This window comes from Uloborus diversus, chromosome 6 (assembly GCF_026930045.1).
Source record: "Uloborus diversus isolate 005 chromosome 6, Udiv.v.3.1, whole genome shotgun sequence".
NCBI lineage: Eukaryota > Metazoa > Arthropoda > Arachnida > Araneae > Uloboridae > Uloborus > Uloborus diversus.
The window spans coordinates 63,958,441-63,976,126 of NC_072736.1; the positions used below are offsets into that span (position 1 = coordinate 63,958,441).

Below are 17,686 nucleotides of genomic sequence, written 5' to 3' on the forward strand. Positions count from 1 at the left end.
TCCGCTCATGTTCACTTGTAAGTATTAATGAATATTTTAAAACATGTTGTTATATACATTTATATTTTTGTTGATTTGCATTTGATGAGGCTCCAATTGTAACTGTTTTTGGGTTTATCGAATTAATTTAAAGTTATCCTACATACCTATGTGCGCGGTGTACTATTTGTTGTAACCAACTGAAACTGATTAATTACGCAAAAGAAGTAAGATTTATATTTGAGAAGCAATCACAGAAAAGTTATTTCGAAATACTTGGATGTACATACATTTTGGTTCAAAAAGAAAAAGAAAATCAATTGTTTAATTCATTAGAAATATGGTAATGCAAATATTTTCTAGTATTGTAATAATATGCTTCACAAAAAATGTGCCGGTATAATTTATTTTTTTTTATTATAATTTATTCATTCATTTAAAAATATTTATACCATTAGAAAATGACCATGTTATTTATTAGTAAGAACATAGTTATGAAATTAATTCATCTGCTTATTCATTTTGTTAAATGTGGTTAACAATTAAAAAATTCCTTGACATTAGTTCCGAAAATAACATTTCCTTTGTGGATATACTAGTTTAATGTAGGACAGTCAGGAGGAATGAGTCAGTGGCAAAAATGGAACAGCTGCATTTACATGCTGAAATAAAAAGTAATATTATTTCATTCATCGTTTTAAAAATGATCAGTTTTTAAATACTATGTTATTAATATGCAATGCACATATGGTGAGAAGACGAGGGGCGTTCACCACGCAGACTGTGCCATTGACATTTTCAAGAGGTTGCTTTTTTTAAGGTGGGGGGCGCTTTATATCATTTTATGGGTGCACCATCACTCTTATGGTGTGGGGGGGGGGGGGGACTCTCGTATATATGAAATGGAATAATCATGTAATAGAGTTCAATGTTTTAATAAATAAAATATATAATGCATTTTGCGCACACTCTAAATCAGTAACCTATTTTGATTAAGTATCTATATTTGTGATAAACTGGAAAAGGGCAAGAACAGAGGAATAAATCCGAATGGTTCCAGCAGGGGGACTTTGGTGTCATATTTAAATTCATCAATTTCTCTGTTGGTACTTTTCGGTACACTTTGTTCGTCAAAGAAATTGACTTGACGTGAACGAATTTCGGAACGCAAAGTGTAGGTAAGTTCTGTCAAATTTTATCCGAAAATAAAAGCTATCAAGTTTGATACAAGATATGTTTTTAAGTTCTGCATTAAAAATACAATATGTTGATAATTTTGTCTTGAAAATATTGAGAGAAAAACTGAAGTTTAATATTGTTTAACAAACAATCCCACTTCTGAGAAAGTACTCCCCTTCCCTCCCCCGACGATTTTGTGATTATGAAATTTTCAAAAATTTATAACTGTGCATATGTTATGCTGTTAACCATGCTATTTGTCATTAGAAATTCAGAAAAAAAAAATCCACGAATGATTCTAAAATTGCTTGTTTCATTGCTCTTAGATATGAAAGAATTGAAACTGATATGGCATGCAATACTATTAAAAAAGAATTATTTTTTAGAAAAAATCACGGAAAAAGGATTCCGAAATTCTCAGAAACGTTTTTGAAAATTGTTTGGAGAATTCCGAAATACTCGGAAACGTTTTCGAAACTTTCATGAACCACAGCTGCACAGAATACTCAGAAACATTTCTGGAAATTACGGAAAGAGGATTCCGAAATACTCAGAAACGTTTCTGAAAATTACAGAAAGAGGATTCCAAAATACTCAGAAACATTTCTGGAAATTATAGAAAGAGGATTCCGAAATACTCAGACACGTTTCTGGACATTACAGAAAGAGGATTCCGAAATACTCAGACACGTTTCCGGACATTACAGAAAGAGAATTCCGAAATACTCAGAAACGTTTTTGAAAATTTCATGAACCGCAGCTGCACGATATACTCAGAAACGTTTCCGAATTTTTTTTACAGTGTATTGTAACAACATGGTTGTAACCAGGGCTGCGAAGTTGGAAGGAAAAGAAGTGACTCCGACTTCTAGAAACTTGAGACATCTCGACTCCTACTCCATAGCCACGGCAGAGTTGTGCACTTGGACGAAAAATGAGCGACTTCTACTCCGTTACACTAAAATTGATTGGAATCCGATTTCACAGCCCACGTTTGAATTGCTTCCTCAAAAATATGTATTGGTAATCGGAAGTTCAAAGCGTAGTTCAAAAAAAGGAAAGACCTTTCGCTCGACGTTGGAAAGTTGGAAAGTGACCTTTTTTTCCCCCATGCGAGTACAGAATTAAAACAAAAGAGATCAGAAGCAGGTGTGCAACTTTTAGAAAGTTAATTTAAGAGTTGCTGTTCTAACTTTGAATAACAAAACAAATTTTAAGCAGATTTTTTTAAATTTCAAGTTTGTAACATTTTTATTTATTATGTTTCTTAAAAGATTCATCGAGCAATAATCGACAAAACTAATACCTATATCCTCCATAACTATCTTGTCTGAGCAGTTAAATCTAACCAATAAAATAATAAAGTACGAAAGTCTTAAGTATCAAGCAATACAAATTTTTAAAATAACAACCTTGGTTAGACTATAGTATTCAGCTATAATAGGGGTACACGAAGCCAGCGAGCAACGTGTAATTCACGAAAATTTTACATGAGGCTCATTCTATTATTTAGGGAAATAAATGTCTATAAATGTGTATAAATATAGTGCTTATTAACTTAAATACATACCTTCGTGCATAAAAAGTAAACTAAGAAATAGCAACGACAAATAGCAAATTGCAATTTACTGCAGACACGTGTTTTGCCGTTACAGGGGACGCCATTTTTGATGCAAAAGAAATGAGCTTATGGATGAAAAGACATCGAATGTCTTTTCATCCAAAAGCTCATTTCTTTTGCATTGAAAAGGCGTTTCCTGTAACGCCGAAACACTGTCAGCAGTAATCTGCAATTTGTGCTATTTGACGTTATTATTTCGTATAACGTCTATTATTCTACGAAACAGAATACCGTGAATTTCCCCCTAGTTGCTCGAAAGTTTTTTGAATTTTAATTTATAGGGAAAAAAACACTAATATTAGGTATTAGTTTGATCGATTATTGATCGATGAACCTTTTAAGAAACATAATAGCTTAAATTGTTACAAATTTAGAAGTAAAAAATATCGATTGAAAATCTGATGTGTGAAAAAAAGCTAAAATATACGCTCTCAAGTTGACTTTCTAAAGAATTCACACCTACTTTGTATCAATTTTTTTTTGTGTATGAAAGTGGCAGCAGTCCATCTTAAAAAATGCTAGAAATAGCAAATCAGTATTAATGATGAATAAATATATAAAAACTTAAACCATTGTTCATGAAAAAAAAAAAAAAAAAAAACAAAAAAACCTGCCAATTACTCAGAATGTATAGGTTGCAATGAAATGTCAGGTGCAGCTGGTGACGAATAAAAACTTTCAACTGACTGCCACTGAGCGTGATAAGGTTTTCTTCTTCTTCTCTGCAACAGAAAAAATTCAGAGTATAGCTAAGGTAAATGCACCAGTAGTGGTCACTGCTCCAGTAGCGGCCACTTTAAGGTTTAAATTTGAAAAATAAGGATTCCAGGTCTCCCAATGGATTCAAATTTGCAGGAAGTAAAGTTCAGAATATATTGTAGTGAGCAGTTCAAGGAGGAGTATGTAGAGCATCATGGAAAACTTATAAATTATTTAGTACGGTCGTCTGGATTGTCCATATTTTTTCAGCTGTCTTCTAACGCTTCTCCATAACGAGGTATAAAAACATTGTGTTGTGCTATGAATAAAACAATGCTCAAAAATAATATTTTTAGAGCTGTAACCATGTTATGAAGTGTGAAAGATCTTGTTTGGAACGTTTTCGACTCCAAATAGCTGTTTTCTCGGCTGACAGTTTATGTGGCCACTACTGGTACCAAAAATGTCAGGAAATTCAAAAGTGGCCACCGAGTGGCCACTACTGAATCAGGAAGGTTTTTCATAAATCAGCTCGATTTTCCATTTTAATAGGTTGTAATACCTCAACATAATAACCTGCCTAATTTCTAATGTAAAATTATTGTGTGATCTAGTAGTGGCCACCCGGTAGCCACTTCTAAACAACAATATGGCCACTACTGACTCATGTCCAATGGCCTCTGATGGATCAAATTTCAGGTTTGGAAAAAAATTTAAAAATTGATATTCTGGCATTTAAAAAAATAGGACAGTTGAGGAAGAATAGGGCTATAATATGCTCATTGAGTTTCAAATATGGTAATTAATACTGTAGCCCTACAGTTTAAAGAAGCCACAAAATATGCTTCAATGTGTCAACTGCTAGGTGCGTTTACCTCTTGTATGGACAAGCCGGGATTACTTATTACGCCATCCCCTAGGCCCCAGCCTAGGGGCGCATATCACAGAGAAAAAAAAAATTATTAAATAGCTTGTTGGTAAAAAAAAAAAAAAGAAACAGGAGTTTGGCGCGCTAGTATATATAGAGGAGAAAAATTCAACTAGAACAGATTGCAACTTGCTTGCTGAGCAGGTAAAAAATTGCAGGGGGAAGGGCCTAATATTTGATTGAGGTAATCCCTTTTCTAATCAAAGCAGATAATTTTTAATTTCTTAGGTTTAAGGAATCATTTCTTGAAAATACAGATTTTCTTATTAGAAGTAAGTGAAACACCGTAAAATTAGTAAATGCCATGATATATAAAATTTTCAGTTATGAAACTTGTTTAAGGAACCATTTTTCTCTTGGAAGTCTTTAAATCATGTCAGTAAGTATGTGTTTTGCAATTAATAATCTATTGATTCACATTTATTAATGACTGCTAATAGTCAGGAGCTCCCGAAATTAAAAATTTTTGGGAAGGGGGACGAACAGAATACCTAATAACAAAATGCGAGCATTGTACTACTAATAGTTTTCTAAAATATCTGTGACTAGCAATAATTTAGTGCTTACTAAAATTATGTTTACAATAAATAACATAAATAATCAGAAAAAAATACAATATTAAATCAAAGTACTTAAAAATTAATTTACCAGACAATACCAGATATTTAGCGCCAAAGTATTAGGATAGGTTACAAATATTGTAAAACTTCCGAATATGTGACATATGTAACATTTACGGTCTTTTTAAAAAAATTACCTTTGAAAATTCTCTGATTTCTGTATTTTAGCGATGTCCAAAATGTCCGTCATTAATTCTTCAGACCGATTTTATTTTCTAAAATCTTCATTAACTTAAGACACAGCTGAGAATTAATGATATTTTTTATGAGTCTCTTGAACCAAAACGGATGAATTAACATTTTCTCATTGAATGCGATCGGCAAAAACTAGAAGTCTAAAAGTTCTCAACTACACAATGAGGCATATTAGGAGGGTTAAAAATAATGCTAAATACATAACTATAAAAGTCCAAATGATAAAATCTCATGAAAAGAAAAACGAGCGAGTATTAGAAAAGTGGCTGCAATCGGATTTCGAAATGTGTGAAAAATTGGGATTGACGAGTAACAGCGTAAAAAATAGCCAAGATGTGTATGTTTAATCTAATGTGTAGAGTTGGATAAATATTCAAAATGTTCTTGAACTCAAAATCCATGACCAATAGACAATTTCCATGATTTTTGAGCATTTTTTTTTTGTCGAAAATCATGGCTTTCCATGAACATTTTCGATCATAACCGAATTCCATGACTTTCCAGGTGCGCGGACACCCTGCCTTTAGTAGTATTGAAAACTTATGCTACCAATATCCGATATCCATTGATGTGCCTTCGTAAGTTGTAGGAAACAAATTGTCCTAGAATTACATGGAATAGTGTGCTTACCTTATTATCAATTATGAATGATTTTGATGTGATGGTAATTATTCAGTTCATACTTACCAAAGTTTATATGTATAATACTTATAATAAGTACATACATTTTCTTCTAATTTATTTTTAAAATTAGCGTACAAAAATTACAAATGCAAATTTTCTATTAAAAACTTTTTCTTTTTTCCTAAGTACTTACGTACTTTGAAGAAAGAAATGTACTATAAAAATGTGATTAGTACAATGAAATCTCGTTATAACGAGCTTCAAGGAATCGCTAAATTTGTTCGTTGTAACAGGAATTTCGTTGTAATGGAATTCCTGTAGCGCAATAGAAATGAAGTCGGGACAGAAAAGTTCTTTCGCTGAAACGAATATTTCGTTGTATTGGTATTCGTTGTAATGGGATTTCACTGTACATTGGTACTTAATGTAACTATCATATTGAATCAATTTTATTCATCAGTTATTTGAATTTAAAGCAAGTAATGTAAATTCTAAGGAAAGGATGTCAGATGGCCACTACTGAAAATCTCAGATTTTGGAGTGGCCACTAATGGATCAAATTCGAAGTTTGGGAAAAAATTAATAAAAAATTGAACAAAGTGAAATTCCGGCATTTTTGTAAAATGGGACGATTACGGGAGAGTTGGACTATAATACGCTCATTGAGTTTTGAAATTAGTATTGATATCGTAGATCCACAGTTTAAAAAACACACAAAATATCCTTAACTGTGGCCACTATTGGTGCATTACCTTACTTTGTCCAGCTATTTATTTTAGCAAATCGTATTTTGATTAAAATTGTAAATCCCTTACAGGAAGGGTTATAGAAATTATGCGCATTCAGTTTTAATTATTAAAGGCTAGTCGGAACAGATAAGTAAAAAGTAATGTTGTCAGATCTCGATTCCGGGTTTGGATGAATCTTAAACTTCTTCACTTTTCAACACGCACCTGTGCTATGTTTACGGACTTTTTCTGTGTACTAAAATACTTTCAGTTACCAGAGTGAAGATGTACTCAGCGTCTAGAGTATATTTTTCTGCAGCTTTACTGTGGCTATTCCAGAAAGATGAGCCTCAAATGAGGGCGAAACTGTAGTCTCTGAACGCTGTAACAAGCTGTTCCGTATGTGCTTGCAATGATAGGTATTCTTCAACATGCGATACAATTTTTTAATAAAATGTCAGTCATTGAGAGTTTTATGTTCAATAGAACTTATATAAGCACAAGCTCTCAATGGCTTTGAATGTGAAATAAGATTTGACCTAAAAGTTCATTGCCATATTCCCCAAAATTGTCTATGTTAAGCTGATAATAAGAATATTTCCTATGGCCTAGTCTGAGCTTTATAACGTTTATAGTTCACCATGTTAATATTACAACCAGAAAAAGCCCTGCCAATAGTTTAAAAGCACATTGGAAAAAAAAAATAAGAGTTCATGAGGAAAATACTATTTTTAAAGTTGGCCAAAAAGGTAAACTCTATCTTATATTGAAACAAAAAGACTCATTTTCTGAGGCAATAGGATGGTCAATCATTGTTTAGTAATTACATGTTTACCAGCACAGTCTTGAGGACAGATCAGAGGATCCAACTCTTCCAATTCGTCACATATACCATCTGGACAAGTTGCAAGATTTGGAGAACAAGTGGCGTAACGAGAGCTCAATCCTGGAGAGTGTGGTGGCGCAGAACGCCACCTACAGAATCCGTCCAAGGCTCCACGGCCGCAGCTTGACTGACAAGTTTCGAGAGTGGCGTGAAGAGCACAGCTGGGAAAATGGTGTCCAGGCTCCACTCCTGGTAGTGCATTGTATCAATAAATCAGCAATAAACACATTAATAGAAAAAAAATATTATTAAGTTTAAGGTCTTCTGCACACAAGGCGGCTAGTTGAATCAGCTTTCCGAAAATTTGCCTGTCAAATAGTTGACTGGCGTTTTTCGTTGTGTTCCCACAATGCAATTTAGTTGAATCAACTTTTCTTCTCGAAAGAAAGGGGAACAAAAATTAATTTCATATGTCACTGTAAAAAACGAGCTGATGTGTGCATCACATGACTTCCTTTTACTCCAATTTAAAGATAATAGTGCCTCGGAGTGCGTAAAGAAACACTTTAAATATTTTCACCCCAAGTTTGTTGCGAACCGAAGCAAAGAAAACGTTTTATACACATAACTTTTCGCCATATTGGCAGTTTTAATACGATTCAATAGTTAACTCTCTAAATATCACCAAGAATGGCCAAATTGAAACCAAATTAAAAAAAAAAAAGTCAAATTTGTCGCCAGGTTGGCGACAAAATTTGGCGACCAAAAACTGGGCGATATATTGCTAAGTGTTTGCCAAATTATAGCACCACTTGAGTTTACATTGAAATGAACAATCATATTATCCCAAAAAGGTGTAAAAGACCCCCTTTGGAACATCAGAATGCAACCAAAAGAGAAGGTGCACAACTAGACCCCACTTGGAGTCTTATGTACCAAACTTCAGCTTTCTAGGACATACCGTTCTTTAGTTACGCGAGATACATACACACATACGCACATACATACGTACATACGGGCGTCACGTGAAAACTCGTTGTAATTAACTCGGGGATCGTCAAAATGGATTCTTCAGGTGTCTATACGTTCTTAGGCATGTATCCACGTGTGGTCGGGTTGAAGAAAAAAACATTTATTCGGGGGCGAGCAAAATGGAAATTAAGGCCGATTTTTGAGTGAATTTTTTTTCGCGAACACAAAACTTCCTTTTTTTGTAAAAGGAAGTAAAAAGGTGTAATGTTGTCATTTTTATTTTGTTTAACGTTACTTATTTTCTGGAGTAAGTCGTGCCGATTTTATGAAAACTTGAATTGTAGGAGGAAACTTTCACAATGGCTTGTGAAAAGAACCTCAAAGCTTCTATGTGCTTAGAAAAAACTGATATAGATTTCATAGCGCTTGCGTTAAGACCAGCACCGACGCAGAGCTCGTAAACTCTTTAATGCCACGATTTTATGGAGTAGGGTCGCACCAAATTTTATAGTGTTCACACCACTGGACTAAGCCGAATTTTTTCGAGCAGCTTCCACAACGCTTTTAAAACTCAATCGAGTTGACCCAGCGAGTTTACTCATGTGTAGAGCGAATGCTTGGCAATGTTGATAAATTTTTAGTTGATTTAACTTCTTATGGGGATATGAATGGTAGCGGCACACGTGCCTGGTAAATTTACTGTCGTGTGAAGGATGCCGGGATATTCCTTCACTTTTCTACTTGGTTACACTTCCTAATGAACGCCCGTTTGAGAGTTGATTCAACCAATTTGCCTCGTATGAAAGAGGACAAAAGACAATCAATAATAACAAGTCTTCAAAAGAAAGAAAGGAATAAATAAATAAATAAAATAAAAAAATAACTATAATAAAATGAAATAAAAAGATGACATGGGGCAATTCCATATTCACGTGTGGGGCTATACTTTTACCATCATTTTACCATATTGCAATTTTTTTTATATTTTTCATTCTTATGCATTTTTGTCATTTAGTTTACTTTAGCTTTATAGTACAAGCTTGCTTACTTTCTAACATTTTCAAAAAATTCAAACGTTTTGCTATTGTAAGTATGGAATACAATGCATTGCTACAAAAATCTCAAAAACTAATTTCTGCAGAGACTGCTATTTACCTTCACACGGTAGCATAGACCTAATACTTCAATTAAACAGAAGTAGGCATGTTTTTTTAACCTTTACATTTGATACATTTGGCATAGCTATATTGTTAAAATTTATATTATTTGTGTCACGCATTGGTTGACACCCGTTTGCGATTCCCTATACAGCCAAACTTTGTTCATTGCTCTTTTAAATTATTACTTCTAGTGAAATATATATGAGGCAGTGAGAAGCAAAGGGATGTAAGTGGCTATTTTCAAGTTTTGAGTAAAACGCGTTTAAAGATAACGTTCTAGATAGGCTTTCATTAATTTTTTTTCTAAATCATGCTGTACAGCAGCACCTACCAGGGCTACTAGCATTATCTCTTTCCACCAAGACAGAGGAGAGGTTCCCCTACTATTTGTACTGTTATCTCCAAATTTTTAATTTCGCCGCTTACATCCCCTTACTTCTCACTGCCTCATATGGCTTCGCGTGAGGGACAAAATTACTGTTTTAAAGGAATGGGTCCAAAATGTATAATGTACGGTGAGATATATCGTAAGAAACGTATCTTGTACGCAGAGATATGTTTAAAATACTATTTTTAACATAGCAAGCGTATTTCGCGCATCAAAAATTTGAAATGTGCCTCAAGAATTTATTTAAGTGTCTTTTCATGCTGTATTTGTATAAAAAACTTTGTAATTTGGTAGGAGGGAGGGGGCGTGAAGTGCAATCGTAATTTTAAAGTCATTACATTAGGATGCATTAAAAAAAATTTCTGAATGTCAAACACAAAAAATTGAAAAAATCTAAGACCTATCCTCTTTTCGTGCCATTTTCCACTTCAGTCTCAGAAAGTAAATATTTTATGGAATTGATTACTCTATTATGGTTTTTACAGTTTTCTTTCATTTCACTCCTCCAAAAATGGCAAAAAGTATTTAAGCGCCTTGAAAAAGATCCCAGCAAGATGTCTCTTGTTTACAGAAGGAGTTTGAGTAAAATACACACAATTGTTGAAAAAAGAAGAAATGCTAATTGTGTGATGAAATAAACTCAAATCACGGAATGAATGAATGAAGCAGCGGAGTATTAAGTTCAAAACGCAACGCCACGAATGTACTCTAAATAAAGTGACATTGTTACTATGAACAAAATACAAACATAAAAAACATCAGAAATTGTGTTAAATTTTCAGTTCCTTAACTAAGGCAACGAAAGCATCCAGCATCTAAATTAATGTTCATATTGATAAATGTTTAATCTGTTAGAATTTTTTTGTTAAAAAGCAAAAACACTCCAAAGTACTCACCACACACATTCCTTGGATCGCCTGAAAAAAAAAAAAAAAGATAAGTAATTAGTCAATTGAAGAAAATGGTGATAAATCATCAAGAAATAATCTCAGTATTGAAACAGAAGATGATAAAGCGTATTTTAAAACAGGATATATAGTTTTATCGTAGAAATTAAATAAATCACTTCTTTTAAAATAGCTCACTTTATTGGGGGCATTACAGTTATTTCTCATCTATTCTAACCTATTTTATCTAGTTTTCATGTTAAGTAACTGGTGGGTTGCATGCGGCCAGTGGGTTGGACTACACTGACATAGCACATCAACGAAAGAAATTTTAAAAATAGGTATTTGTATCCCACTTACTTGCATCGAATACCCTAAGCGTAAGTGAGCATCTTCTATCCGCTTCTTCCTTCGACCTCCAGGTAAGTTGCAGTCTAAATATGTTATCCGGACTGCGGGCCAGAGCAGCTTCGTCCCGCACGTACACAATGCCAGTACCAGGAGTGACGCCGAAAATCCGATTGCCAGCTAGACCGCCCCAAGTCGGTTCCCCGGACAACCGGAAGAAATATCCTTCGTGGGGACGGACTTCCATTGGTTGAGCCACCTGTGAAGATGAAAGTGCTGCGTAAGATTTTTTTGTTTGTTGAGATTGAGTCTCCGTGTAAATCAAGGGTTCCGAAAATGGCGAAAATAATTGCTGAATGCAGTATTATTTTTTGCATCGGAAAATTTAGTGTCCTCAGACCTGTACCTCTGAGTAAGTCCAAAAATCGAGATTTTCCGCTAATTAGTGCTTTGAATGTAGAATCCTAATCCGCATCTGGCCATGTGAACGTAATTCTTAAATGAAAATCCTTTATAATGGGGTTGTTTCCTTCAGTCAAAAGTACTACTTTTAGTCACTAAAGTTAATAGAATAAGCAAAAAAAAAAAAAAAAAAAAAACATGGAGCGAGGAAAATCTATTATTTTCAAAACGTTCAATTTTTAGTTAATTTTTTGAAATGTCCAATTTTTCAAATAAGGCGTGGTCTTTATGACGTCACAAATGATGAGCTTTGGCGCATTCCACTGGCACCTGAATGTTTACGTTTGCTGTCTACCGCATTTCCAGGTTATGATAATTCAGAACCGAATTAAATATTGTGCTCTACGCTTGTTCTGCCGTGCTAAGCACAAAAGTGGTAACTACACTTTTTGTCAAAATTGAGTTATTGTCAGGAGGCGGTTCTTTACAACATGTTTTACCCCTATGCAATGTTTTATTGTCATTTGTGAATTGGAACTATTTTTAAAAAAAATCTAAAAAAGTGAAATCTGGATCAAATAAATGGAGGCGTAAAACTTTAAATAGCAGTTTTTCGGTTTGACCTCAGCTGCAGATACGACTTTTGCGCTTAGCACGGCAGTGTTGTCAACCGTATCGTTGCCAGTACATGCGAGTAAAGAAGTGAATTAAATATCGCGCAATGCGCTAATGGCATCAGTGAATTGCATTTCATTACTTGTGATGTCTTTAACGTAAAAAATGAATTTAAGATTGCGCACCGATTAAAATAATTTAAAAAATATTAAACTTCGTCAAATTATTTAAAAAATGGTCAAATCCTAAACATGCTCTTTCAGAAAAAATTCTCTTAAAATTTCGGAACCAGTGTTTAAGAGCGCGCCTCCCATCCTTTGCATGCGCCAGGCAAAAGTTTACCATCTCCTCTGTAAAGTAGCGATTATGGGACTTACGTTAGGCTGTCTCCTAGTCACAGATATTAGCTTTTACAGTCATTTGAGCACACTTTAAACCTTGTGGGTTAACTTTGCACTATTTTATTTTTTTTTTCGTATATTTGACTTCAAAAGGAATGGGGTTGTTTCCAAAATTTTAAAAGTTTTTTTCTGAAAGAGCATGCTTAAAAACATAAGATCTAACCATTTTTTAAATAATTTGTTTAAGTTTAATATTTTTTAAAAATTACTTATATCGGTGATCTTTCATTGTGTTCATTTCTTGCCGATGACATAAGAAATGATGAAATGCCATTCTGTGTTACCATTCACAGAGCAAAATATTTAATTCGCATGTTTACTTACGTGTATTGGCAACGATATGGTTGATAACAAGCGTAGAGCGCAATTTTAGTTCGCTTCTTGATTATCTTAACGTGGAATCGCGGTAGAAAGATGCGGCAAAGTGCACCATTTGTGACGTCATCAAGACCACGCCTTGTTTCAAAAATCGGACATTTTAACAAATAATTAAAAAATAACTGTAGGGAAAATGAAAGTATTTTCTTAGTCTATGTTATTTTTTTTTTGCTTATTCTATCAATTTCAATGACAAAAAGTACTACTCTTGACTGAAGTAAACAATCCCATTGTAGAAGGCCCGCTGCTGCACTCTGCTGCTATTAGCTACCAGGAGAAGAATATAAAATGATGAGCTGCACTTTTTCGTTATTGTTTACATTTGCAACTCTTTTTTTTTTTAAATCGAACCAAACTTCAATATTGTTCCTCCTTTGTGCTTCTTTTAAGAAAAATCTAATAGTTTACTATTCTCCTTTGACCGTAGTTAGTGTTTGTTTGATTTTCCAGATTACCATGATGACCAAATCCAGCTCGTTGTTTTTAATCGTTATTTAGAAAGACGTATTTTCATCGTCGTGGTTACAAATCGCCCGCGGCTTGCGTTTATCTATCTATTTTTTTTCAAGGCTTAACTCAAGCAAATTTTATATTAAAAAAAAAAAAAAACTTTTTTCTTTGTGTCAAGTCATGTTTTTTCAGGTAAAAAAAAAAATCTATATAGAGGTACTTAAATTGCAAAACTTCATCTAAATACAAATTTTCTAGATTACTAATTCCCATAATTTAAAATTGATAAGAAATAAAAATAGTACAACGGTATATGCTATAACATAATCTTTATGATAAATATACGAGTGCAAATTACAACCGCATCACAATTGCCATTTCCTTTTTTAAGGATATGCTTCGTATTACTTAATCTAGAAAATCATCCTTCATAATATGACGGGTGCATAATTTCTTCTCCATTTCCATTCCATTCCATTTGCAGAAACCAAAAACCCAACGTGTAGGGTCCTATCGCAATTCGTGGTTGTGAGAGATATAATTTAAATTTATTACAAATGAATGCCAGAGGCTTGAGTATAGATGCTTTTTAGAAATTTTAAAAATAGTTTCCTTAAAAAAATGAGCTTTTCTCCGTGGAATTATTTGCTTCCAACTTGAGCCGACATTTCCATTACTTGGAAGGTAAAGCACACTATGTCTTTATTTTTTCGCCTCTTTGGGATTTAAGCATCATCTTACTGAATTTTTTTACAAGCTATTGAGACGCATAAAACACTAATGTCGAAGCTCTAGTCCTTAAAAAATTAAAATGAGCGATATTAGGAACACGGGTGATATTTGGACCCCCTACCCTATAGATTTTAATAAAAAGAATTGTAATATGTATGAGCTTTGAGACGTGTAGTCTCCAAAATTTTGGTGGCAATGTTTACTTACCCTTGCGTGATGCGATGAATGCCGAAAAATATTTCGGACAACCTGAAAATCATCCGCATTCGACATATTGGGTAACGCTTCATTGGTTGTATTGTAAATATGTATGTGGAAGACAACCTGTTTATTCTGAAAATAGAGCAGATAAAAAATAGTAAATTATTTTTGGTTGAAATGGGGAAAAAAATAAATAAAAAGAAAACAGGAAAAAATCTTATTATAATTTAAAAAATTGATTGGTTGTTACGTATAAGTTTCTTTGGTAAAATCTCCAATGTTTTCAATACAATTATGTTGGTAGTGCAAAACTGTAATGAAAATAGAAATAGCTAAACCAAGGTTAACGTGCTGTTTGTATGTCAGACAAATCCTTCCAATTACTTTGAATAGAATGACGGGTATGTTGCCTACCAATGCAAATTTATTGTTTGTCATCAAAAAGTTGGTTTTGACTGCAAAATTTATCAAAGAATTTTGACATCTGAAGGATTATGTTGCAGATTTCAAATTTAAATTTACTTATGAAAAATGGGTGGCAGAATTCGAAAAGATTTCAAATAAATTTCAACAGCTTTTGTAAAAGTTATTTTAAATTTCAAACTTTATTAGGCAATCTGACTATAGTTAAGGCAAATCTAACCAGCAGCGTCGTAATGCTGCGGTTAGGATCTGCGCAGTCTTCAGAATGCTGCCAGGTTAGATTCAATAGGCTTCTTACTCTCCTAATACGGCCCCTTGCTACTTATTGCTTTTCATCAAAAAGAAGAAGCAATATTTTCCAGCAACGCGATTGGTGCTAGTGACAGACCAGAAAAAATTCACGCATGCGCAAAAAAAAAAAAAAAAAAAAAAAAACACTGTTAGATCATATAAGCGCGTTTGATTCATATCCACTAGGTTTTCATGCAAAAAATTATGTCGGATACTTTTCGAACAGCCCCGTATATGTATTTAATAGCAGTACAATTGAAATTTATATAGACTATAAATTAAGTGCTTTTTTAAAAATTAGTTTCAGTGTTGTTTGGGAAATATTATTTATTGCGACGTTTTACACTAGTACAGATTATTGATGCAGTTCTTAAAAAATACACTATACTTAATACTTAAATTTTAAAAAAAAATAGATAAAACATGTCTTACTTGACGATCCGTAACAAGACTTTTGTCGTCGAAAATGACTGAAACATTGTAGGAAGACTCAGGAAAACGAAATCGAGGTTTTGGCACTATTGCTGCAAAAATTCAAAGAAAAATAATAATGCTACAAAATTAAATAAGGCACATAACATTAATATCAGTAAATAAAAGCTATAAACATAAATTTTAATATTGTTTGAGGTCTCCTGTCTATTTAAACAGTCATTCACATGTTTTAAAGCAAGTTAATGTGTTTAAAGACGATTAAGTAAAAGTTTAAGTACTGGTATCTTCTTCTTTATTAATAATAAAGCTGAAAGTCTGAATCTCTGTCTGGATGTCTGTTACGCGCATAAGCGCCTAGGCCGTTCAGCCGATTTTCATGAAATTTGGCACACAATTAGTTCGTAGTATAGGGGTGGGCACTTTTTCGAAGTGATTTTTCGAAAATTCGATTTTTTTCTTTTTCTATTTCTATTTTTTAATAACATTTTACCAAGGAAATTATCATAACGTGAACGAGCTAATTGCCATATCGTGGACCAGTAAATTATCATATCGTGGACGAGTAAATTACCATAACATGAGCGAGAAAATTACCATAACAAGGACGAGCGAATTACCATAACAAGGGCGAGCAAATTAACATAGCAAATTGGCGAGAAATTCATCATCCATTATTTGTAAATATACAGCTGAACCAAATGACCTTTTAATTTTCTACTGAGGGCAATGCCGTGCGGGTACCGCTAGCATAAAATAAATACGAAGCTTAAAACTGTCATACGCACTATTTTTATCTAATTTAACATTATATCATCTATCTCGTACATAAATTTGAACATGGATCATAATGTTTAACCGGAGTTTTGCTTCACAATTTTCAGTATTTTGTCCTGAAAAATTTAAGTTATAATCCAGAGAAATTTAGTACAGTACCTGTATTAATCAGCATTCGTGTTTTATTGACACCGTGAAACACAACTGGGTCCCTAAGATAGAACAATTTAAGTGGATCTCGAATTCTGACAGAGAAGTTATTGACAGGGGCTGAATCCGGGTCCAAGACTGTGAGCTGAATTGGCAGTGGTCGACCCTAAGAAAAACGAGAAAAACATACATTTTGATCCTTAAATGAAATGGAAGCACAAAAATTTAGCAATAGAGTAGGATTTAAAAATATTTATTTATTTATTTTTTGAATAAAATTTTCAAAAAATAAATTATACAGCCCAAATTCAAAATAATGGGATATCTGAACTGTTTGAAAAAAACTTGTCCCTGAGTCGGGAAAAATGAACGCATACAAATTAAAAAGAATAAAACACGTTATTCATGAATGGGTGAAACAATTTCAACAACTTTACAGATATTATTTTAACAACTTATGGATCATTAACACATCGGAAAATTATAAAGCTTTTTTACATGGGTCAAAAAATTAGAATAATCTATTCATTCAATGTGAATTTTAAAAAAAAACGAAAATATTTGCATACTTATTAACTGAAAGTTTGTCACAAGCATGAAGCTTGGCGCCCGGATAATTTTACGCCCTTTGAAAAGCCTTTTATTGCTCAAAATGGGTCGTCAAGGTGATAAATAGGGGAAAAACGAAGTTACGTATAGTATCAGTGCTTAAAGTTAGAAAAAAACAATCCAACTCAATTCAAATGAACGTTTTAAAATCTACGGTATGTAAGATTTTAAAGGAGTATAGAAGGACTGACCAACCAAAAAATAACCGAAGTGAACGAGGTAGAAAAATTGTAACAACTGGCACAGATGAAACTAAATTAAAGTGAATCGTCAGAAATAGTGGTTTCTAAAATGTCTCTTATGTCCATAAATCTTGGAAAGAATCTACAGTTATAGTATCTACGCCAACTACACTTGGATAGTTACATAAACTGCAGCTGCAATGGGGTCGTTTCCAAAATTTTAAAAGTATTTTTTTCTGAAAGAGCATGCTTAAAAATATAGGATCTGACCATTTATTAAATAATTTGTTTAAGTTTAATACTTTAAAAAAATTACTTAATCCGGTGAGCTTTTATTGTTTAAGCCACTGTCGATGACATCACAAATGATGAAATGCCATTCAGTGTTGCCATTCACAGAGCAAAATATTTAATTCTCATCTTTACTCAAGTGTATTGGCAACGATATGGTTGATAGCAAGCGTAGAGCGCAATTGTAATTCGCTTCTT

General features: G+C 33.3%; 1 protein-coding gene across 1 annotated transcript in view; it reads right to left on the reverse strand.

Annotated features, from left to right (window-relative positions):
- Positions 1-17,686, reverse strand: part of LOC129224784 (proto-oncogene tyrosine-protein kinase receptor Ret-like) — a 46,960-nt gene that overhangs the window by 21,647 nt on the left and 7,627 nt on the right. Inside the window, exons 3-6 of the mRNA XM_054859332.1 lie at positions 15,480-15,565; positions 14,340-14,465; positions 11,167-11,413; positions 7,409-7,648 (exon numbers count right to left, since the gene is read on the reverse strand). Of these exons, the coding sequence (XP_054715307.1) occupies positions 7,409-7,648; positions 11,167-11,413; positions 14,340-14,465; positions 15,480-15,565 (699 nt within the window). The remainder of the gene's footprint in view (positions 1-7,408; positions 7,649-11,166; positions 11,414-14,339; positions 14,466-15,479; positions 15,566-17,686) is intronic.